Below are 24502 nucleotides of genomic sequence, written 5' to 3'. Positions count from 1 at the left end.
TCTCACTTTCCTTCTCCCTCTTCCCCTTCATCGTCGATTTCTCGCTTGGCCCATCCTAATTCGCCGCCGATATAGCTCGATACGTTCCACAAACCTTCATCTTTTGACCAATACATATGTGTATTCTGATAGCAGTTTTTACAATTTTTATTACACATAGAGGGTCATGCAACCCAGCTTTAATACATTTCAAAATGGGTGGTGGTGATACAGACCCTTGTAGCCCCTTGTAGCCCTTTGTCTATGTTGACCATTCTAGGATCTTGTCTCCTTAGGCTGATTTCCTCAGTTGTCATTACTCTTTTGCAATTAGTATTTGATAATCATGGCACTGTTTTCTCTTGTTGTCACTAGTATATTCTTTTGACATAAATATCTCACTTCAATGGTTCCTGTTTAAGGTTCTAATATATTCATTGTTTGCAGCTTTGAGCAATTTTGTATCAATCTCACAAATGAAAAACTGCAGCAACATTTTAATCAGGTGTGAGAATGGAAAATTCTCTTGCAAACTTTAGTTCCATATTGGATAAGCTGCAATATATTCAGAATATAAATTTGTTTTATTTACTCACTAAAGTAATATCTGATTCTGTTTCTTTGAACAGCATGTTTTTAAAATGGAGCAGGAAGAATATACAAAAGAAGAAATCAACTGGAGTTATATTGAGTTCATTGACAACCAAGATGTTCTTGATCTTATTGAGAAGGTTCATTTTGACAACTTCATTATAATATTACCTACATAAAAAAAATTTAATATTTTGCAGTGATCTTTTAGTAACTAGGTTATATCACATAATAGTTGTGTTGGCCTGTTGGGTTTCACAATGCCCAGCTAATCAGAATTTGAAGAATTTCTAGGATATCTTTGATGTTCTTTATGCACTGTCAAACTCACTATCATATTTTTCCCTCCTCAAAAGCAATTTATTAACACAAGGGGTACTAGACCAATCAGAATAGGAATACAACATAATTGGACAATATATGGAACATCAAATCTTTGGTAAAAGATTTAACGATTCTAAAAATAATGAAGGGCCATCCTAATTAAAAATTCACTCTGTTGATATTAATCTATATCTCTGTAGATGCCTAAAAATAAATAATCATATATTTTGGAGGTCTCTAACCTATGCATCAAGTGGTGCAAAAATCAATAGTTGTAAGGACATGCTATGATGTTTTGCTTGGATCTAAGCATCTAAAGTCATTGAATTTCAATCTATACTAGTTTTAAGATGTGTAGATTACGATAAATGATCTGGATTTTCAATTTACATAGCCTGTCGTATTTAAGCACAGTATTACAAGTGATAGCCTGTCATGTACTTAAGCACACTAATACAATTGTTACCATCCGTTTTTGTATCCACTTAATGCATGGGCAGTGGAATACCAAAGCCTATGGTTTTTAATTTCTATATATTTTTAGTACTAGAGTTCATGATCAACGGCTTGGATCCTCAAGTAGGAGGTTCCGTCATCAATTTCAAACTTCAATATTTTTTGGAAAGATTTAATGTTTAGTGTGTAGGCTAACCCAATAGAAAAAATATTTGGGAAAGTTCTGAAAGTCAAAAGGTTGTTGATACACCTATTTTGGCTAGAGCAATTTGGATTTACTTAGGAACTCAAGGAGTGTCCAAGATATATTGATCTCTCTTTTCAGAGATGTTAAATGCCCATTTTACATGTTTCTTAGCTGACTAGTCATTATGCCTGCCACTTCATCCTCTCTACTTCATATTTTTTTTATCTCCATGTGTATGTTCTTTTGCTTTTGATGTTCAACTTAAACTTGACAACTGCTAGTTATTAATGAAAAGCATACAGTTCATTAATTGTTGAATTAATCCTACTGCATGCACAATATGCTTTCTTTGCTGCAAGATAAGAAGCCTTGATCATGTAAATGCTACAAATTTGAAGTAATAGCAAACTGGACATGTTCAATCCACATTTAAGGAAAAAGGTAAAACAACATAAAAACATAAACATAAAATTATGAAACCAAACTTGAAACACTATAGTAATAAAAAATAAAAATAAAAATAAAAATTGGGAAAACATAAATTTATAAATTAAAATTTTTAAAATATAATTGTAAAATTTTAAAAAGTAAATGAAAATGGAAGGGGGGTTGGTGATTAATAGAAAAGAAATTTTTGGAGGGGAAGAGAGAGAGGTGTGGGCAAAAAAATTATTTTATTATTCTTATGATCTCTCTTTCCCTCCTTGTATCCCTTGATTTTTCCCCTTCCTTTTGTTCTCTTTTTTGATTGAGTAGAAGGTACTTTGGTGTTGAATGGAGGGAATTTGGGAAAAGAGTGACAAATAAAATATAAATGAAAATGTGTTAAAATTTAAAATTTCTGCCCTTTGATATTTTATAGATTATATCAAGAGTTTACGGGGAAATAAAGAAGAGAAAAAATGGATTAGCCCATGATTGAGGGAATAAGGTTTAATTTCATGGAAAAAGTTAAAGTAAAAGCTAAAGCATATATGAAAGCATAGCTAAAATGAAGGTAAGCAGGAAATGTTTCTTCTAAATGACATAACAATCTGTCATATACCAAGATGTAAGATGGAGATCTGGTCCAATAGATAAGAGACTTCTCAAAGATCTTATTCTATTTTGCTTTTCAGATCCCACCAAAAGCATATTGAGTGTTAAATTCCAAATTTTTAAGAAGCGCAATATCCACTGTTTCACAACTCTAGACAATTAATTAATGCTGACTAAGTTTGTCCTGGAAGCTTTGTGCCTCAGTGGTTTAATTAGTCTTGAATCACATATTGGGCATGCTATTTTATATTGATCTTACCATGTTATACTGCTAAAAGATAGGAAGCAAAAAGTAGCAAGGAAAAAATCTTTGTTAAGAACCATCATAAAATTTCAAAAAATTGAAATATTTATTTTTTGAAATGCATGTGCGTGGATATAAATTTGTTAGCCCATCAATGAGTTTTAGAGACCACAACTCACAATTGATTCATTTCTGAAGCCAATTCTTCTGAAATGTGTTGGCTGAATGTCTTGCTTACTGCTTCAAGTCTTGCTTTCTATTTTTTCACTGGGGGCTTCTTTCGGGGAGCATCTCACATGGTTTTTCCTTCATATTTGTCTACATCTGTGCTGATATCTATCAGGTATCATGCCTTTTGGAATGGCTTCACGAATTATTATTTTTAGGAGTTCCATGTAAGTGCTGAAACAGCAGACAACTTCTGAGAAAGAGTTGATTTATTTGTTATTACTGTTAAAATCCTTTTCATGAAGTGCTTTGGCTCCTGAATGTTAGGAAACCATCACATGACGTGATCTGATTTTTTGATGGTTTAATGGATTATTTGACTGTAAATGGCAAATTTCTGCCTTTTGAAATTAGACTAGCATTACTCACGCTACTCTTATCAATTTGACCAGTTCTTTTCTTTGGTGTTTGAGGATAAATATGAAAAATTTCTGTGCAAGGGGAGGCATAGCACTTTCTGGACATAGTTAAAGAGTTTCTGTTTATTTTTTTTTAGTCATATCGCCTTTTTTATTGAATTCTACTGCAATGGTGAAAATGTTTCTGCAAAAACTATCACATATTTTTGTATATTATCAGGTTTCGTTAAAGGCAATCTATGAAGCCTTTTTTTTATTTTATTTATATGTATTGATGTGCACCTTGCTATATGCCATCTGTTAAGAGGACCATCTACCTGTGCATTCTTGACACACTTCTTTACATGCATACCTCCAGTGATAACTGGATTCATTAAATTTATGCATGTAACTATCACTTTCTCAGGTTCTTATGTTGTAATTTTTCATTTTGACTTTCAGAAACCTGGTGGGATCATTGCTCTTCTGGATGAAGCTTGGTATATATGAGAATACTATTGTAATTCTTTCACTTAGAAAAAATTCCAATAAAACTTAATATATTAAGATGCTGAGACAGCTGGATTCTTTTTTTCTTCAAGCATGTTGCCAAGATCAACCCATGAAACATTTGCCCAGAAGATCTACCAGACTTTTAAAACTCATCAGCGCTTAAGCAAGCCCAAACTAGCTCGCTCTGATTTCACCATTCGTCACTATGCTGGTGATGTAAGTACTTCCTTGTTTCTTTTGCCTCCATGTTTACTATCTGGATGTATAAGTAATTATAAGGAAAATCCTCTTTTCATCTTTCAGGTCACTTATCAGACAGAGTTGTTCTTAGACAAGAACAAAGATTATGTTGTTGCTGAGCATCAAGCCCTCCTGAGTGCTTCTAAGTGCCCCTTTGTTTCGGGTCTATTTCCACCTCTCTCTGATGACTCATCTAAATCTTCAAAATTTTCATCAATAGGCTCAAGGTTTAAGGTACAACTATAATATATTTGATTAGATATGCACTTCATACTCAAGTGGCCCAAGTTATCACAGAAAATCCATTTGTTGAGTGTTACTGTATCTCCAACTTTGCAGCAACAACTGCACGCTCTGCTAGAAACTCTGAGTGCTACTGAGCCTCACTACATCCGCTGTGTTAAACCTAATAATCTTCTTAAGCCAGCAATTTTTGAGAATATTAACATTCTGCAGCAGCTACGATGTGGAGTAATTTAAGAACCTTCCTTTTCCACTTCATATATTCTCTGCTTAATTGATGAGATTTGCACAAATGCCCATGTTGATAGCTGTGCTGTAATTTTCTTTAATATAGGGAGTGCTGGAGGCTATTAGAATAAGTTGTGCTGGATATCCAACACGACGTACATTTGATGAATTTATAGATCGTTTTGGCATTCTAGCACCGGAAGTTTTGGATGGAAGGTAGCTACCGGAATACTTGAGACATGTTTCCGGCATCTTTGAGCATAAACTGCTAGCACATATTTATTTGTGTGCTTGTTTTTTGTTGTAGTTGTGATGAGATCACTGCTGCACAGAGGTTGCTAGAGAAGGTGAATCTTAAAGGCTATCAGGTAAATATGGAAGTCAACACTTCTTTGGAAGGTTCAAGATTGATTTGACTCAATATATTTAATTATTGACACATTTCTTGCAAAGACTACTATCAAAGTTTCTCTCATAAATTACATTTTCCCATTTCTTAGGCTCATGCCTATTTTAGTTGGCCACAAATTAAACAAGCTCACACAGAATGTGTGCTGATTCTATATATAAAGAAGTTTCTTGTAAAATTAAAAAAGTGTAAGAAGACACAGAGGAATGATAAAAGTGCAAAGGAGAAAAGAGGGAATGGGGATCCAAGGTCTATGTTTTTCTGTCATATTATTGTAGTACTATTCTTTTTATTACTAGCTTCTTAGGGATGAATAGAAAAAGAATAATGACATATGCAACAACATATGCTGCCCACAAAACTCATATGCACTATGTAGTCACTTGACTGCCTACATACACAACCGCATTTTAAAACATTGGCCTTGACTAGGTCCACTGGCATAGTGGATTTTGAACTAGGCTTCTTACTTCCATGAGAACTCTCTTTGGGTAACCATCCTCTTACTGCTTTGGCTGATACCACCTCTCTGACTCCCCTTGGAGGCCTGGCTAGTCCCATCTGCTGACCTTCCCTAGCTCCTTGGTTGGTCTCGATGCCTTGCTTGGCTTTGGAGGCATGAGCGTCATGCTGTGGACCAAACGTTTTATACTCCAACCTAGTGTTTTAAAATACGGGGCATGAGGTCACATATATGGTTGTATATGCCTATGCGGTCCCCTGACCGCACCACATACCCTCTATGCAATTACCATATACGGTCATACTTATGGTATGCCGTAACGGCCCGAACCGAATGATACGGAGCGTATCATACCGGTCCGGTACTGGCACACAGTACGGGTGGCATACGGACGCTCGGTAAGTCAAAAAAATTTCGTACTGTACCGTACCGATATTGTGCTAGCGTGGCACCGGTACGGAGTTCGGTTGGTTTGTCTAACACTTTTCAGTTTCCACACATGCAGCAGGATTATTGTTGTGTGGCTGCATACACACATATCATTGTCTGTTTGCATTTGTGGGCCTTTTTAACATTGTGCAATGACATAATCTAGTCGGATGTGGGTTTCATATAGCTTGGCTATGTCTATATTAATAATATCAACATATCAATTATGTTATCATTATTACTACTAAGGATTAAGTACTAAGTTATAAGCAGTAATTGCTAGATCTATTCTTGTTAATATTGCTATTATTTGTAAAAGATGTAGCCATGTTATTATATTTAAGTATTTTTAAATATTAAAGTACTAAATTCATATGCGTCTGCATATGTAGCTTGCATAATGTATATGCGCTATGCAGTCCCTTGACCGCCCGCATACAACAGCTGCTTTTTAAAATATTGCTGCCAACCACTATCATCAACATTCTATCTCTCGCACCCTGACTTGCAAACAAGTTCTACTTTTCTTCTTGGTCCATGTCCTGCACCCTCGCCACTCATGCTGTGAATCTGGATGGTCGTGGAGGATCCCCCAACTTATCTAACTTTATTATGTCCCGAGCTACCACATCTGCAACCCGCCCAAACATTGGTTCCTTGTTGTCTTGGTCATGGTCATCCTTGAATGTGTCATCTTGCTTCTGCTCAATCCCTTCCACTGATATAGTTTAGTTGGAGCCTCATGTTGTGGTGGAGATAGCTAGGTTTTTTGGCCTTCTCATGTTGGGGTTTGTGCATTGTTTGCTATGGATTAAGTGAGATGCACGCCAATTCTTCTTGCACCCATTGGACGAGGTGATCTCAAGAAAAGCTAGATGGCATTCCCCGAATTTGGTGAAGATATGCCACACCAGACCCAATCACTCCCTTGTAATTATAGAAGAAGCATCCAGTAAACCCTTGGTTATGCAATAACACTAAAAAAAGTGAAACTAATTCGATGAGAATACTTCTGACATCATCAATATTAACCTGGTGAAGATATGCCACACTGCCAACTTCACTTATTTTTTTTTTAAAATAATAAGTGAATTAGGCAGTGGTTGCCGACTTCGCTTAAAAAAATTAATAAAAAATATAAAAGAGGGGTTGAAGTCTTTGTTTTCATTCAATACAGGGGCTCCATCCTTGTTCCGACGCACAGAAGAGTGAGGGTTTCGAAAGCCCTCTCTCCCCCTCCTTCGGCCATGTTCCCATGGCCCTCGCTTGAGCCGCCCTCTCCTTCTCTCCCTCCCTTCTTCCGTCCCTCCCCTCTCTCTCTCTTCCTCTCTTTCCTTCTGTCTCTCCCGCTCTCCCTCTGCCGCCCTCTCCCTCTCCCTTAGACCAGAAATCTCATCCTATGGACCAGTTTATTGACTACAAAGTGATCAGTCTTGTCCCTCTAGAATCTGATTCTGAATGTTCTGCTTCTCTCCTTTAGACTCTCCCAGTTCTCTCTCATCATTTCCTGAATCTCTAGGGGCATCTTCTTGCACCTAGTGACATCACTATAGCCACCTATAGGTTGCTCTTTGGTCAGGTGGCACCACCTCCTTACTAGCGAGTAGCGACTCCATGGTAGTTACCTGTCTACTAGTGCTGGTCCTCTCTCATTCTTCTATGGAGTCGTCCAACATCAAGTTCCTTGACCATCTTCGTGTTGGGCTTGTGAGGACCCGTGCGGGCGTGTTTAGTCCCACATCGGTTATTCGCCGATGAGATTTTGGGTACTAATACAGGATCAAGAAATCCAAATAATACTTTCCGGCTAGCCTTTTTGGGTGAATTCCTGAATTGTTACAAATGGATCAAAGCGAACTAGGCCCATAGACTATGTAGACTAGGAGACACTGTAGCACGAGTTTATGGAGGTTGATCACCTGACGAGGATGTCAGGGCTTGAACGGGAGAAATATGTGAGGACCTGTGCGGGCGTGTGTTTAGTCCCACATCGACTATTCGCCGAGGAGAGCTTGGATACTTATACAGGATCAAGGAATCGAAATAATATCTTCTGGCTAGCTATTTTGGGCGAGGTCATAGATTGTTACAGGGCTCCATCCAAGGTTCGCCATCTCGGTACCGGACCCCGTATCGGTGCCACAATGCCACACTAGCATAGTATCGATACGGTACGATACAGAATTTTTTTGGCATACCGAATGTCGGTACACAATCCGTACCCGATACCGGTGCCATATCTGCACGGTACGGTACTATCCATATCGTCCGGTTCAGGCCGGTACGGCATACCGTGACTCTATCTAATCATGACTCACTTGCGTACTTGCAATCTTCGACCAAAAATAGTAAAACGGATGCGAATTTTACAGTAAATCATATTGAATTCAACTCAATGTTCTTTAACATTTTTCAAAATTGATAATTTTTTAAAATTTCCAAACCAATCTAAGGCATGTGTTTGTCTCATGCAATTTGTTCATGCCTTCAGGTTTTTCAAACTGCATTATATTTTTTTTGAAAATTTTCAAATTATTTATAAAATTTTTCCACGTCTAACTGATTATTCTAAATAATTATAATTAATATAATTAATTTGGATAATTACTGAAATGCATGCTAAATATCTTGGATGATAGGTATATAAAACTTCTCCAAATTCTTTATGATTTAATTTAATATTTATTATTTATAAATTTTTATTAAAAAAATTTAAAATCTAGAAATTCTGAAAATCAAAATTGGTATGACAATTGAACATTGACATTGGTATGACACTTGGATGGGGCTCTGTAGGAAAAATCTTAGATATAGAAAGGGTCCAACGGTTAGATACACATCTGCAGCCATCACACGTAACTGAATCCATGTAACTCTGCATACTGAAATAACACAGAATTCTCAACATTGACCATCTAATGATGAACTTTATACCTGAATCAGCATAGAGAACAGCTGGGGCTTCAATATTTGAATGAAAGAAAAGGAAAAATTGAAGAGGATAGATCTCACCTTCTATGATATCAGACATATATAGTATTGAGATAATAAAAAAGGAGGAAAAGAGAGCTAGAGAAGCCATTTGATGTGAATCCTCTGAAGTCTGATCCATTGATCTGGGCCAGACTTCCCGGATGGGACTCACTCCTATTCTCAAAAAGGAAAAAGGGGCACAACAAGAAATTTATACATGATCCTTTTTATTTTTTAACTGTAAACCTGGTTTAAAGTCCAGATGGCTTATTAACATATATCAGTAAATGGTGAAAATGCTCAACCTTCACCCTATTTCTTATACCCTTTCTCACCATTTATGCTCTAACAATTTTCCATAGAAGACATACACAAAATTTGTGAAACTCTTCTTCAGAAAATTTAAAAGAAGTTTATTCTTAACTCCTCTGCTAATATCTATTTATCCTTGATGTGGTGAATGTCTCAATATGTTTAATCATTAGCAGGCAAATTGTAAAGTTAAGTCACCACATTAGGGACTATCTTTTGATTGTAGCAGAGCTATTTCTTTACAAATTTTATGTACCCAGACTGTCGTCTTACTTACCAAGTTCAAACTTCCAGATAGGGAGAACGAAAGTGTTCCTTCGGGCTGGTCAGATGGCTGAATTAGATGCTCAGAGGAATGCAGTGTTAGGACGATCTGCCAGCAAAATTCAAAGGAAAGTTCGTTCATATCTGGCTCGTAAAAGTTTCATATTACTCCGGAAAACAGCTATACAGCTTCAGGCTGGATGCAGGGGTAATAAATTTACTGTTATCTGTCTGTTGCAGTTAATTCTTCAGAAAATTCCTGGAGTTTGTTGTCACAGTTTTGTCAGCTAGTGCAGAAAAATTATTATTTTGATCCAACAGAATTAATTTAAGTCTTATTGCTATTCAAGGACAAATTGCACGGCATCTTTACGAAAACATGCGTAGACAAGCTGCTTCATTGAGGATCCAGACATATTTTCGTATGTATCTTGCAAAGAAAGCATACCAAGAACTGTCTTCTGCATCAATTGCCATTCAGGCTGGTTTACGTGGGATGACTGCTCGCAAGGAACTTCATTGCAGGCGGCAAAAAAGAGCTGCAATTGTTATTCAGGTAAAAATGAGCCATTACCCAAATGCAGATTTTGTCTATTTTTAGAAGATTAATAAAACAATTCTAGTCTTTTTTGTTCTACTCGTACAGTAAGATGAAAAGCCTGTATAAGTAAAGAATATTGCCATTTTGCTATTGATACCTGTAATCTGTATGACCTATCAAATTATTTTCCTACAAAATACACCTGACTTTTATGGTTTTCTAGCACTTTGTTTGATTTGATCTTTATGCTAATATGACAAGAGGGAGTAAAATTCTGAGATTTGGATCGAACACACAAAATCGGTACATTTATGCCTTTTGTTATTAAGTTGTCAGTTACACTTGCAAGTTGGACTAATGTTAAAACATCTTAGTTTAATCTTGTGGATACAAAATTTTATTGGATACATGCATTATTGGATCTTCAATTTCTCTTCAATATTTTTCATCATTTGAAATGTGTTGTTTACTATATGTAAATTTATCCCTTCTGATTGCTAAGCAATATAATTATCTTCTGCCTCGCATCATCCATTATGAATAAATGTATGTCTTTTTTTAGAGTCATTGTCGCCGATACTTGGCACAATTACATTATTCGAGGATAAAGAAGGCGGCAATCACCACTCAATGTGCTTGGCGAGGAAGACTTGCAAGAAGAGAACTGCGCAAGCTTAAGATGGTCAGCATCTGTTTGTTCATCTTATGGATCTAATTTTGGGAAAACATTTTGCTCGTTCATTTTTATCGAGTTTTAGTGAGTATCTGGATGATGATAATGATAACATCACCATTTAAGATGGGAAGGTTTGGTCTCACGACTCTCACCATTCACTAGTTCTTTTTAACATTGTTAATTGCATTGCTTCTTGCAACATTGCATTCTTTGCTTGAACACTTTCAATTATTAGCTTAATTTTTTAACATGATTTCAATTTTTTACAGTCAATTAACAATTTGGGTACCTAACCAATGGTTATTTTTCTTGGATTGCTCTTTGATCCAATTCTTGTGCATGTAATGCACTTGTACAAATAGTTGTAATTGCATTAGCATGACCATGAGACACTATTTCAGTTTCTAGAAGATAATATCTCCTGTCTGTCTAAATTCCATTCTAGCAATATATATATTTAGAATGACATAGTTTCACTTGAGTTCACTTGATTACAATCTGGAAAAAGCTTCATATGCAATCATCTAAGATTAAGAAGCACATTCTAGTGATTATTAGTATTTTATTTTTATTGTTGAAGTTATAGGTAGAAGCTGCTCATGACGGGATGTCATGAACATGATCTTTGGTCAGAATGATATCATGTTTCTGATGGAATATTTATTAAAATGATCAAAGTTTGATATAATATTCTTGGTTGCTTACCTGTACTTTTTATCTTCAGGCTGCTAAGGAAACTGGTGCTCTACAAGCTGCCAAAAATAAGTTAGAGAAACAAGTTGAGGAACTAACTTGGAGGCTACAACTGGAGAGACGGATGAGGGTAAATATATGCACCACTGCTTAATCTTGTTCATTCCGTTAATTATTTCTTCAGCTTTTTGTCTACGAGTCCAAGACAGTTAATTGAAGTTTTATGTTGACTTTTTCCCCTTTTGGGAGGGAAAGGGAAGGTCCACCCAGCAGTCCAACTATTTGGGAAACACCTCCCAAGTTACAAAATGGGAACCTCCTCCATTTGAATGAGGGTTGTAACCAGTGGGCTATTGCCCTATTCACAAATTTTATATTGAGATGGCATTGGTTGGAGAAATGGTAGTCAATTTTTCAATTAATGTTGTACAAAATGTATGTGTGAAACTTCATTTTCGTACCTAATTGTGGCAATAAATGCTATTCCATCTTCCATAATTGAAAATTGATTACTTGTTCAGGGTCGGTCTATGCCTCATTCAATTTCTGTTATTTATCGGATTTAGATGGATATCTTGAGAAACTCTTTATTTCTAGCAGTCCTCTGCATGGAGCTGGATTCTGTAGTATGGGAAAATTTTGATGGGGAATACATGGATTACTTGTTATCGGAACAATTTTTAGCTGGCATTTAGTCTTTGTTATATTCTGTTCCAAAAGAAAAATACATGCGATAAAGCTACAGTTTTCCCGAAGCAGTTTTGTATAGTTCAACTGATATATAACACTGAATGATAAATCTGAAACGTCTCCACCATAAGAGATGTGTGCTTGTTTAACTTTTGTGGCTTTTTGCATAATTACATGTTCTATAGTCAAGAGTCAAGACAGAATATCTGTGAGCTATCTGTGACTTTTATTGGCACTGAAAACTGTCTGAAAGTGTGCTGTCTCTGGAAGCTGATCATCAAAGCACAGGATAAGATTTTGATTGACTGACTTGATAAGAACATTCAAATGGCCGACTGGCTTCTATTTGTGATTCATGAATAGTGTTGATTCTTTGAAGTAGTCACCTGGATGTTCCTCACTTCTGATATCATCTTTTGTGATAGTTAATACATTCTTCTTCTTTGTAGGCGGACATAGAAGAAGCAAAAATGCAAGAGAATGCAAAATTGCAATTAGCCTTGCAGGAAATGCAAGTGCAATTCAAGGAGACTAGAGGCATGTTGATAAAGGAGCAGGAAGCTGCCAAAAAATTTGCTGAAAAAACTTCTGTCATACGAGAGGTTCCAGTTATTGATACAGCTCTTATGGATAAACTTACTGCTGAAAATAAGAAACTGAAGGTGAGTCTCACATAAATTAATGGATCTTTTCCTTCTCTCTCTCTCTCTATTTCCTCTGCCATGCCAGTGCTAGCAGTGAAACAATTGTCTGTGTTTCTGATCTTTATGTTTTTAAAATGTTTTGTGCATTTGTGTGGATTATTTTAAATGTTTTGGGAGTTAGAGTGAGTCTACATACACATATGTACATATACATGCTCCGTGGCCTTCTATATAATATAATAGTCATATATATATATGATTAAATGGTTTCAACCAAGGTACGCCATACCGTGCTGAACTGGGCGGTACGAGGCATGGCGTATGGGTTTGGTACCGGTATGTGGTAGGGAGGCATGCTGATATTTGGTACGCCGAACCAGCATCCGTATCGGACGTACGAACAAAGTAACAAGATCGCATCGGTACAGGGCCCGGTACGTAGATGGCATACCTTAGTTTCAAGTTTCAACTTTCAAGTGCCACCCATGCTGGTCCATGCCAGCTGGCTTGTTCAATATAGGGCCAAACAGGCCACTATCAGCACCCTGCCTGGGTTGCATGACACCTGTGAATTCCATTTTCACAATTTTTATAATAAACAAAGGATATATATATGTATGTATGTATGTGTGTTTGTCTATTACTTCGGCATGGTGCAGCGGGTGCTGCAATGGCAGGAGACCAGCATGGATATCTGAATTCTTGCTTTTGACAATGTGGTGTCTTTTTGGAATCTATTTTTTTAGCAATTTTGGCAATGATACTATTGTGAGCTTAAGGTTATAGGAGAGAAAAGTAAGTACAATGTAGGGACAGAAACACAGAATCAGAAGTAAAGATGATAATAATGATGACAACAGTGATGGCAATGATGATGAGGGGGAGCTGGAATAGAAAGAAAATATGAGTTTATGTGGCATGTTATAGGTTTTGGCTGTATGTTGAAAGCAAATAAAGATGGATAGAAGCACCAAACTAACCATTGTCATCCATCAATGCTGCAGTATACCAAATCTTAATCTACCATATGGTGCTAAATAAGGAACGACTGCAACACACTGGGGAATGAGGCCAGGTGAATTAGATGGAAAGATATCAGGAGATTTTGTGGCGGCAAATTTAGAATGTTGGTAACTGAAATGGTATAACTAAACTCTAGTTAGATCCAATAAGAGTGAGACATGTTGTTATTGAATAATGGGGGAATCACATTAATGAATGCGCATGATGCATCTGTTAACATCTCCATTTTTTGATCAGGTCACTGAACAAATATATTAAATATGCATAGATTTAATTTTTCAATTTAGTGCTTAATTGAGTGTATTAGGTAGCCACTTAAATATCTAATGACAAAAATGCTAAACATCGTTGCTCCATTCTCCTCTGCTGCTGTGGTGATCAATATGTGCTGATGTGGAATTTTTGGAATCCCTTAGCTCCAACTCAAACTCACGTATTTGCTTGTGTTGCACCAATTCCCAATTGCTACATAGGACCAGGGGACTGAGTAGGGAATGGAGTGGTGATAGGTAATGGGACACATCTAAATGGACGTTTAAGTGGAAGCCACCTAAAAAGTTAGGCACCCATATTTATGTAGCAACTATGTATTTAGCAGCCTTTTTCTGGTAATTTTGACAGTGTCTTCAACTCTTCATTATAAAAGTCAAATAAATTTTAAATTGGATACTGCTATCTTGTGCGGGAGTAGAGTTCTTGGTGCTGGGGTTTTCCATGCTTCTCTCTCTCTCTCTCTCTCTCTCTCTTATATTTCTTGTCTGGGGTTGTTTTACTTGTGTGGGAGGGTGTGGGTTTTCAATAGTCTTCGTGCTGTCTTCATGTGTATGGATTATGAGTCTCAGAATGAATACTGCTAGGTGGTATTGGGGTACAGTTTTTGGCAATGTGGTTTACAATGCTGGTCTTTCTTCTTTCGCATTGTTATTTTTCTTGTCTCTTTGTGGGTGTTATTGTCATTGTGTTATTTTTCCCTCACCAAATGTCATACTACAATTTTTGCAGGCTTTTGTGAGTTCTCTTGAAACAAAGATTCAAGAAACTGAGAAAAAGTATGAAGAAACAAGGAGAATTAGCGAGGAAAGACTGAAGAAAGCTATGGAGGCAGAGTCAAAGATAATTGAACTTAACAATTCAATGCAAAGGTTCTTGTAGTTTCTGCAACTGTATTTCAGAATATCAATATTTTTATATGATAGGAGAGTAGTCACCACAATTTCTTTGATCAAAATGCGATCCATCAATTTTGGATGGTTGATTGTGTATTTTCTTGAAGCAGGCTTCAAGAGAAGCTGTCTAACATGGAATCTGAGAACCAAGTTCTACGTCAGCAGGCCTTATTGAATTCACCTGTAAAACACATATCTGAACATTTATCAATCCCTACAGCACCATCAAAACATGTAATTGTGGATTCTAAATTATTGCTAACATTTTTCTTTCTTTAAGTTCTATTTTCCTTTGTTTCTTATGTACTTTGTTTTTTGACTTGCAGAATTTGGGTAACGGTCGCCATGATATTGAAGAGACTAAGGTCTGGAATGTATATCTAGGAAGATATTTTCCTCGTTTTTCTATTGTTATGTTGCTCTTTTATCACCATTATCACCATCATCATCATCAATTTTTGGCAGGAACCTCAGAGTGCACCTCCAGCTATTAAGGATTATGCCAACTCTGATCCTAAGCTTAGGAGATCTTATATTGAGAGACAGCATGTATATACACCAGTTATTTTCAAAATGAAATAAATTTTTAATTGCAGCACATTAGTTTGTCTATATAAAATGATCAATTTTGGAGGCAAATTTTATTCTCATGCAGGAATGCGTTGCTGTCCTTATCAATTGTGTAGTTCAAAATATTGGATTTAGTCAAGGAAAGCCAGTGGCTGCATTAACCATATACAAGTGTCTTCTTCATTGGAAGTCCTTTGAAGCAGAAAAAACAAGTGTTTTTGACCGACTTATTCAGGTGATTGGTTCGGCAATCGAGGTATGTGCTGCTCATCAGCTAAATATATGTTTGTCTGGTAATATAATCATCCTTACATTGGAATATTTGTGGCATTTTGATCTTTGTTTACCAAAGAACTAGACATTTGTTTGTTATATAACTTTGTCAAGAAAAGCCAAGCCAAGAGACAAGATTAAGGTATTCATGCAACAATAGTTGAGAATAATGTTACCTAGACAAATAATGTGAGTGCCAAATGTCCAAGCATCCTCATGTGTCGGACATGGCAGCCTCCAAAAATCTAGGCACAGAGAGACAATATATACATTCATGCATGCATGGATGTATGTATGTATGTACATGTATGTGTCTATGCATGTTTATGTATGTGTGTATATATATGTACATACATATCTATGTGTGTATATATGTACATATATACACATGTGTGTATATATATGTACATACATATGTATGTGTGTATATATATGTACATACATATGTATGTGTGTGTAGTCTTTTAATGCTTATTCAAAAAAAAAGAATTATAAAGCTATTTAACAAATAAATTAATGAAATAGTCATGAGTTTGCAAGTTGTTTAATTTTTTTGCTAGGCTCATTTAAGATGTTTTAAGATACTCAGATCGAAAACTATGATATTTTTATGTTTAAAATTTAATCATATTTTGCTTAAAGTATCTGTACAAATTTCGTAACTTTATATTAAAGATATAAGAATGGTTTGCTTGAAGCACCAAGAAGATATTAAGGGCTTCACTAAAAATGTCCGACACCTAAAACTAAGAGTTTCCAATATGACACTTTAGCCAAGGTTTCAAATTCCATGGCATGGAGGCGTCCTAGTTTTTCCATGGAATAGGATGCTGTGTTGTCCACCTTGTCCCAGCAGTGGTCTCGATCATGCAATCCTGTAGATATCCTCCGTCTCTCTCCTCTTCTTTTTTTCTTTCTTTTCCTTCTTTCTTTCTTTTCCTTCTTTCTTTCTTTTTCTTCTACCTTCCATTCTTCCTTTCCTTTTTCTTTCTTTTTCTTAACCCTTCCTTTATTTATTTTTCCCTTTTTCTTCTTCTTTCTCTTTCCTTTCATCCTTTTTTTCCTTCCTTTCTTTTTCTTCTCCTTTCTTTCTTTCCTTTCACTTTTTCCTTTTCTTCATCTTTCCTTCCTCCTTTTTTCTTCTCTCCCCATGTGGATGAGTTTCAGAGTCTTGAACCTATCTTGGTCCCGTTTTCTCATAGAAAAGGGATAGGACAGTCGGGGTGCCCCCTATCCCGCCGAGACTTAAAACTCTTGACTTCAGCTAAAAAAGTGCATATCGGACACTTTTTGTTGATGTTAGTAGGACACTTCAAATTGGAGTGCCCCATTATATCATTGCCATATCCTACCATGTCCAAGTGTCCTATAATATCAACCCAGGACCGCTGGACTGGTACTGGAATCCGTACCGATCGGCGGCTGGTACAGTTTGGTACCAAATCAAAACTGGTACATATAGGGCGTGGAACCGGCATGCCCAATTTTTTTCACTTTTCAAGAATATTTAATTGGTAATCACTCTTTTTAAAGTTTTTCAATAATTTTAAGTCTAATTTGATATTTTTTGGTGTTCTTGATATTTTTTGATGTTTCTATGATCCCGGTTTAACCTAAATGATGCATTTTATTATTTTAAAATGATACAAATTATAAAATAATTAGTGAGATGTTGCATGCTATAAGCAACAACATAAAATATTCTCAAATCAAGTAGCGACGTAAAAATTATAAAATAATACAATCACTTACATGCATTTAAAGTACAATATACATATTGATATCTAAAATCGACTCGAGTGGCGATGGCTCTCGTAGATATTCAGATCATAAGCATAATTAGGAGGCACATCAACCCACTCAAACCAAGCGGAGCTATAGTTTTGTACACTCATCCCATAAAGTTATAAGCACTTTAGGATCTCTTGCTGAAGCTCTGTCTCTGTGAGGTATCTTTTGGCTGATAATACGACTGTGGAGAGGCCCATCCGAATATGCCGGCAGCAAAATTCGATCCGTGAGATGCTTCGGGCTGTGTAGGGTAGTGGCCATTGAAAGATGCCTCAGACGCACCATATCCATATCCGTATCCGTATGGATCATAGGCTGTCTGTGGTTGCTGATAATAGAATCTAGTATACGACTCGGCACCTGATATGTCTATGGATCCTACTCTACATGCGAGGTTATTTGCCGTTGCATCGTATTCTTCTGAATGACCTCGAGGAGTCCGTCTCCTATATATAATCGTATCTTCGGGGCTCTACTATATTGTTCACCGTGGTCCCTATTCTGTGTAACATGCATAAATTGGGACTCACTAGTGAATCGATGACCGCTCTGCGGCTGTCTCATAAACAATGGTCTCTTGTCCTCCACTTTCTCTATGGCCAGCAGATTTATGACCACCAAAATTGTCATCGTTGCTGCCGCAGTGGCACTGTGGCAATAATGCCACAGTAGCACTCAACCCGGTTCACACCGAGTCAGCATTGAACCGGCCGGTTCTGGCCAGTCCAATAGGGGTTCCGGTTGGTAGGGCCCGGAACCGAATTAAAATACTGAACCAATCCGGTTTTGCACCGGCGCGGCTTGGTACTGCCTGCTCCGGGCGGTTTGGCCCTGTTCGGCAGACGTTAATATCAACACTTTCAAGCAGCTTAAAAATAAAGTGTCCATGTAACACAGGTTGAGATCTAGTTGGCAACAATAGATACATTAGAACCTAATACTGGAAGATAGGAACATAGCTTGCATTATTATGGGATAACCCATGCACAAGGGGGAATATACAAGGACTGTAATTTTACATGCCTTATTAAGAATGCATATAAGGCCTATATTACATGAGCTATCATCATCTTGATCACGCACTTATACATGACATATGCTTGTCGGCTTCATTGAAAACCGTAGAAAATGAAATAAATCTAGAATCAATCAAAGGCTTCAATAAAATTTGGCATTCCTAGCTTCTGATTGAATGGAATAAGAATGATGGAGAATGTCAATAGATGAGGGATACAAAGATCTTGAACTCTATTAATGTATTCAATGACCCTCCAATCTTTTCTAGATATTTGTCTATTTGTCTCACTCCTTTTTTTTCTTATTTCACGTGCACACAATGGTTGGAGATGAGCTGGAAAGGGGTCCTAAGTTGTGGCATATTGGAAATTCTCTTATTTGTGTGGCAATGCAAGACAATTTTTTTAGTAAATCTGCTTTATTTTTTTCTTCTTTTACACATTATTTGTGCTCTATTCTTTATGTGCTTGTGAAGTCAAATACGTGGTATTGGGAGATAACTAGGGATGTCAGATGGAATCGGCTCCAAATGACTGTTGACATTATGTGAATAAAGAACAATGATAACTCATTTAAACATTCACAGGATGTGGCTCGTGTATGAGACCACATTTATTGGTTGGTGGATGCTAATGAAATAGCATGGTCTAAAATCTAAATCATTTTTCCAAATATTATTCCATACCATTCTTGTGCCTTAATACTCTTATTTTGAGAGGCATATGACAGTGATTCCTTAGGTATGAGATATCAGGCTTTATATATTTAAGAGCAACAAAGACTCATACTGGGTATAATTGAATTATGTTAATTAGAATCAAGGAATAATGAGGAATATTCACCACTTGTTATTCAATTATGTGAAATTAATATGTAGTCTAAGGCCTCACATTTCTATATATTAATTTCACATAAGTACCCATCTAGACTATACTATGTCAAAGTTATTCCTTAGCATTTATTATGTATGTATTGACTCATAAATCTGATCTAGTTAATTTATCTTATTTTTAAATTGAGGAAATTCGGAATTAATTAGTTGAAATAATGTAAAAACATGGAAATCATTTTAATTGTAGATGATACTCTATTTAAAGAGTGGGTTTGATGGATAATGAAATATGGATGTGTTTGTTAAAGCAATTTTTAAATTAACCGACGTCCATTTGTTAATGGTTAGATTGGATGTGTGTGAAATTTGATTTATGTTTATCTCTTATATTTAGGAAATATGAAACCAATTTAGTTGGAGAAGTGTCACGCCCCTCCATGAAATCGAGAGAGAGAGAGCGACATGACAAACTCATAGGGCACTTTCTTCCATCATGAGATCATAAATAACACAGCGGAATAAAATCAAAGCAACTAAAATCCATATTCAAATAATTAATAAATCCAAGAATAAGTAATATCCAGAATTTTGTTTATATGAGTCTTACACCAACTATTCTTCAAACACTAATCAGAATAAGACACCTATGTCATGTTTTCAATATTGAACAACGAAAGCAATGTTAATTCTAAGCTAAATCGATACGATCAGTTCTCGCTTCTAATTACATGCCCATAACAATAATTGTCAACAATTAATTCTCTAAATCCGCAGGAAAAGAAGAGACCAAATAATGAGCTCAACAACCTAGTAAGTAGCGAATATCTTAACTAGATAATAAATTATATAAATATTCTTATTGATAATAAGCATATAAACAAAATCATTATATTTTAATAAACAAATCCAAAATATTGAATATTGCTCAAATATTCATATTCATGTTCATAAGTTTACTTTGAAAATATCATGTTCAACTCAACAGTTTTTTAACTATGACCATATTATCTCTGTGGCAGGGCTTATTGTATTGCATTTAACTCCTACGGAGTAGGTTTGTTCTACCGCACTTAAGCCTTGTGGAGTCGATTCATAGTGTCGCACTTAACCCCCTATGGAGTAGGTCCATAGTACCTCTCCTCTACAAAGTAGGTCTATAATATTTAACTGTTATGAAGTAGGTCCATAGTAATCACGTCTCGAAATAGTCAAAGAGCCGACATTTAACCTCCATTGGCAAGATCTATAACATAGTCTATGGTCGGTGGAACCTATCTAAACTGCCCGGTTTGGGGCATCTCGAGCTGTACCAGCGGCAGACTGGGATGGTTCCGGCAAAGAAACTAAGACGCTGTCACTGGAGGGGGAGGGAGAGAAAGAGAAGGAAAAAGAGAGAGAGAGAGAGAGCGGTGGAGGAAGGAAGAGAGGCCGATCGGGACTGGCCGGTGGAGGCCGGGGAGCCTCCATGCGGAGGAGGTGGAGGCCAAGGAGACGCGAAGGCAGGGCTCCACTCCGATCTCCTGTTTCATTCAAAATAGAAGCTTGGAGGAGGCTCCTTTTATTTTTGCGGATTTTAAATTGAAGTCGAATTTTTTTTACTTAAATTAAAAAAATTATGTGAAGTCCGCAATGGTTTTGCTGCCGACTTCAACTTAAAATCCGCAAAAATAAAAGGACCTCCCTCTGGGCTCCTGTTTCGAACGAAACAGAGGACTGGAGGCGGAGCCCCACCTCTGCGTCTCTTCGGCCTCCACCTCCTCTGCACGGAGGCTCCCCGACTTCTACTAGCCGGCCTCTCTTTCATCCTCTCCCTCTCCCTCCCCTGCTTTCTCTTTTCCTCTCTCATTCTCCCTCTCGCTCGCCTCTACTGTATTGGTACTGGGCTGGCATGGTACAGCGTGGGGCCGTACTGACCTGTGCCATCGGACAACCGGTACGGAGCTCGGTACTGGCACAACAAACATTGACATAGTCATATTGAGAGTGCAAACTTGAAGCGTATTAAATCTCTTTTTACATAATAATATATTTCATATTTCAATTAAAATATGCATATTCCATGTAAAATCTATAAATGACATGCACAATATTCCGTAATAAAAGTATTACTTGGGAATTACAAATTTACTTTCTATTCGAAATGCAGTTTCATAAAATTCATAAATCGCATGTAAATTGATTATAATTTCTTTGATGTCGAAGATTTATATTAATTAACTGATAAATCTAAGAAAGGTGGATCATTATTTACCTTGTGAGTACACAGACATATCCAAAAAATTCTGAAAATTCTCTCTCAAAAATTTCTGTTTAAGGACTATATTGTAGTACCCCCTTGTTGGACTTCTTGTCCAGATGATCGCATGCCTACATAGAATCAAGTCAATAATTACAAAAATTTTAGAAAAATAGGAGGAAGAGTTGAAGGAAAGGAACAAGTAGGAGTGGCGATTAGGTCGGATTGGGTCATATGCAGATCGGATCAAATACAGGTCAGGTTAGAAAATCCCAAATTTGAATCTGATCTGTTTATTAAACATGTCAGGATTTGAAATCTGAACCTGCCATGTTTAATAAACAAGTAATCCGACCCAATCCATTTAACTTGTTTAATAAATGGGTAATTTGTTTAGCCTATTAACTTGTTAGCCTATATAACCTGCTAACCTATATACCTATATAACATGTTAACCTATTTAATAAGTAGGTAACCTGCTCAACCTAACCCGACTCGACCCGATTATTAAATGGGTCAGGGGCTAGACCCTGAACTTGACCTGATTATTAAACAATTTAAGCGGATCAACCCATTTACGAGCCGAACCTATTTAACCCAAATCTAAATTTGCTTATTGCATGTCGAACACGGGTTAGGTTGACGGATCGGGTCACATTTTGCCCGCCCTAGGAACAAGGCTAGCCGGATCGTGACTTCTGGCGGTCTGGGTTGGTTTAGTCAAGTAATCCAATCGATTAAGTCACAAAATAAGAGTCAGACTGGAGTATTGATAACACAACAAGGGTTGATGATGTGAAGTCCAGCGGTTCCTGATGAGGGCCAAGGTGAAGGCCAACATGTTTACAACGACCAGGGTGGTTCATGGCTCTTTTACCAAGGTTGACCAAAATCATAAGGAACCCTCTGGCCGGGTCCAACTTGAGAAGAAAGTTAGCAAAAGGAGAGAGGAGTGAGAATACGAGAGAGCACGGGCGAGACAGGGTTGTGTCGCCTCTCCTAGGAGAAGGGAAGTGGCCAATGGTGGTTAGCGGTGGTGCTGGTGGTTGCAACCGGTTGATCAGTGACAAGCGATGGCTGCAGTGGTGGTGGGAAAAGAAGAGAATCATGGAAAAAATTAGGGGAACATGGCTCGTTGTCGAGCTGAGCCTCAACCCACTTGCCGGCGGCTAGGGCTCTGATGTCAGCCACAATTCGTCAAGTGAAGAAGGTTGGAGAAAGGATAGTGCTGATCGGTTCCAAAAATAAGGAAAAGGACCGGCGAGTTCCAAAAGAGTGGAGGTGGTTTCCGGCTTAAATTTCGGTGATTTCTTGTCGGAAACCAGGCTGACGATGGTGCTTCTCAATGAGAAATTTGGGGAAAGAGAGATTAGAAGGGGTGGAGGTCAGGTCTTCCTCGTCTCCGTTGAGATTGGTTGTTTCCATAGTAATGGTGGTGGACAGGGCAAAACTTGAGAGAAAGAGAGAAGAAGAAGAAAAAGAGAGACAGAGAAAGAGAGTGGGGTGTCACATCATGGGATGGTGGGAAGGCTTAATAACTGATGGAGGCTAGGTTTCCTAGTCTCCATTGGTGGTCGGAAAGGGGTTCTGCGCCAATTAAACTTGAGAGTAGACCGTTTGGGGCCACACTCTAGCACCACCAGGCTGCTCTATGCCCTACCCTCTCGGCCGGTCAATGGACCATGCCTGTGTTTAAGTTAGGCCGGTCAATGGGATGGGCCTCACAAGAAGTCTTTATAAAACATAAGAGGTCCCACTCTCTAGCCCATGGAAAAATTCTTTGTGAGCAACAACCATCACGAAAAAGTGTATGGGTATGCAGAATAGATCCTGAAGGGTGACTATTTGATGGTGTTTGGGAGACATCAGGTCAGCCTCAAATTATTACATGGTTAAGGATACCTAGCAGTATCAACCATCCCTGACTAATGTCACTGCGAGTTGTCTTCTCAATGTTTAGAAACCAACCCTAGCATGCGTAAATGCCAATGAGTTGTGGACTCTTCGAACTCAAGGTTAATGCCTCCTGTATGGAAGTGTTTTGTAATGCACATACATGGAAGAAATCATGATAGGAAAGTTTATTGATATAGAATATTTTTAGTGTAATTGCAATAGAATCATGCTGCTTAGACACCTTCACTCCTTTCGCTGATTGTTATTTATAATCTCAGATCTGCATTTCTCTTCACTATCACCAAATTTTCTTGTTTGGCATCTGTTTCTGTCTTCAAAGGTGTCATGTAAATACTGTAACATGACTGAGCCAATGGGGATCTGTTGCAATTTCCTCATCTCATTTTGTTTCTGGGTACTTTGCCATTGCAATCATTCTGATAGAAATCCATGTTGCAGAATAATGAGAGCAATGACCATTTAGCCTACTGGCTATCCAATACATCTACTTTGTTACATTTACTTCAAAGGAGTCTAAAAGCAGCTGGTGCTATTTCAAGTCGGAAACCATCCCCTCCAACATCATTGTTTGGAAGGATGACACAAGTATGCAATTACATTTAATATTCTGATCTTCCTTTTCGATGCACACATGGTTACTGCAGTCAGGCTTTATCTTGGATGCATATTGGCTGAACTCCATTCTTTTACATCATTTAATATGGCATTCTCTATAGGGATTCCGGTCCTCTGCAAACCCTGCTGTTGATGGACTGGACGTTGTACGGGAAGTTGAGGCCAAGTACCCTGCCTTGCTTTTCAAGCAGCAGCTCACAGCTTATGTGGAAAAGATGTATGGAATTATTCGTGATAATGTGAAGAAAGACTTGACTTCCTTGCTTTCTTTATGTATCCAAGTAAGATGACTGACTGAATACTAATTGCTTGTTTTTTCTTATCATCCATCTTGTCATGTTTTGTCCATGACATCTAAC

The 24502-nt window shown here is 37.3% G+C and overlaps 1 protein-coding gene across 3 annotated transcripts in view; it reads left to right on the top strand.

Annotated features, from left to right (window-relative positions):
- The window catches only part of LOC103720153 (myosin-6-like), a 50243-nt gene that overhangs the window by 14129 nt on the left and 11612 nt on the right, over positions 1-24502 (top strand). For all 3 annotated transcript variants that reach the window (XM_039123563.1, XM_039123564.1, XM_039123565.1), the window contains 20 exons: positions 427-484; positions 609-710; positions 3848-3885; positions 3988-4114; positions 4202-4372; positions 4478-4609; positions 4716-4825; positions 4917-4977; positions 9490-9667; positions 9810-10015; positions 10563-10682; positions 11401-11499; positions 12509-12721; positions 14729-14868; positions 15003-15126; positions 15219-15257; positions 15358-15441; positions 15548-15718; positions 23967-24113; positions 24245-24424. In XM_039123563.1, the coding sequence (XP_038979491.1) occupies positions 427-484; positions 609-710; positions 3848-3885; positions 3988-4114; positions 4202-4372; positions 4478-4609; positions 4716-4825; positions 4917-4977; positions 9490-9667; positions 9810-10015; positions 10563-10682; positions 11401-11499; positions 12509-12721; positions 14729-14868; positions 15003-15126; positions 15219-15257; positions 15358-15441; positions 15548-15718; positions 23967-24113; positions 24245-24424 (2500 nt within the window). The remainder of the gene's footprint in view (positions 1-426; positions 485-608; positions 711-3847; positions 3886-3987; positions 4115-4201; positions 4373-4477; positions 4610-4715; positions 4826-4916; positions 4978-9489; positions 9668-9809; positions 10016-10562; positions 10683-11400; positions 11500-12508; positions 12722-14728; positions 14869-15002; positions 15127-15218; positions 15258-15357; positions 15442-15547; positions 15719-23966; positions 24114-24244; positions 24425-24502) is intronic.

Source organism: Phoenix dactylifera, chromosome 2 (assembly GCF_009389715.1).
Source record: "Phoenix dactylifera cultivar Barhee BC4 chromosome 2, palm_55x_up_171113_PBpolish2nd_filt_p, whole genome shotgun sequence".
Classification (NCBI taxonomy): domain Eukaryota; kingdom Viridiplantae; phylum Streptophyta; class Magnoliopsida; order Arecales; family Arecaceae; genus Phoenix; species Phoenix dactylifera.
Note: the sequence above shows the minus strand (reverse complement) of the source record. Positions and strands in the feature narration are given on the sequence as shown.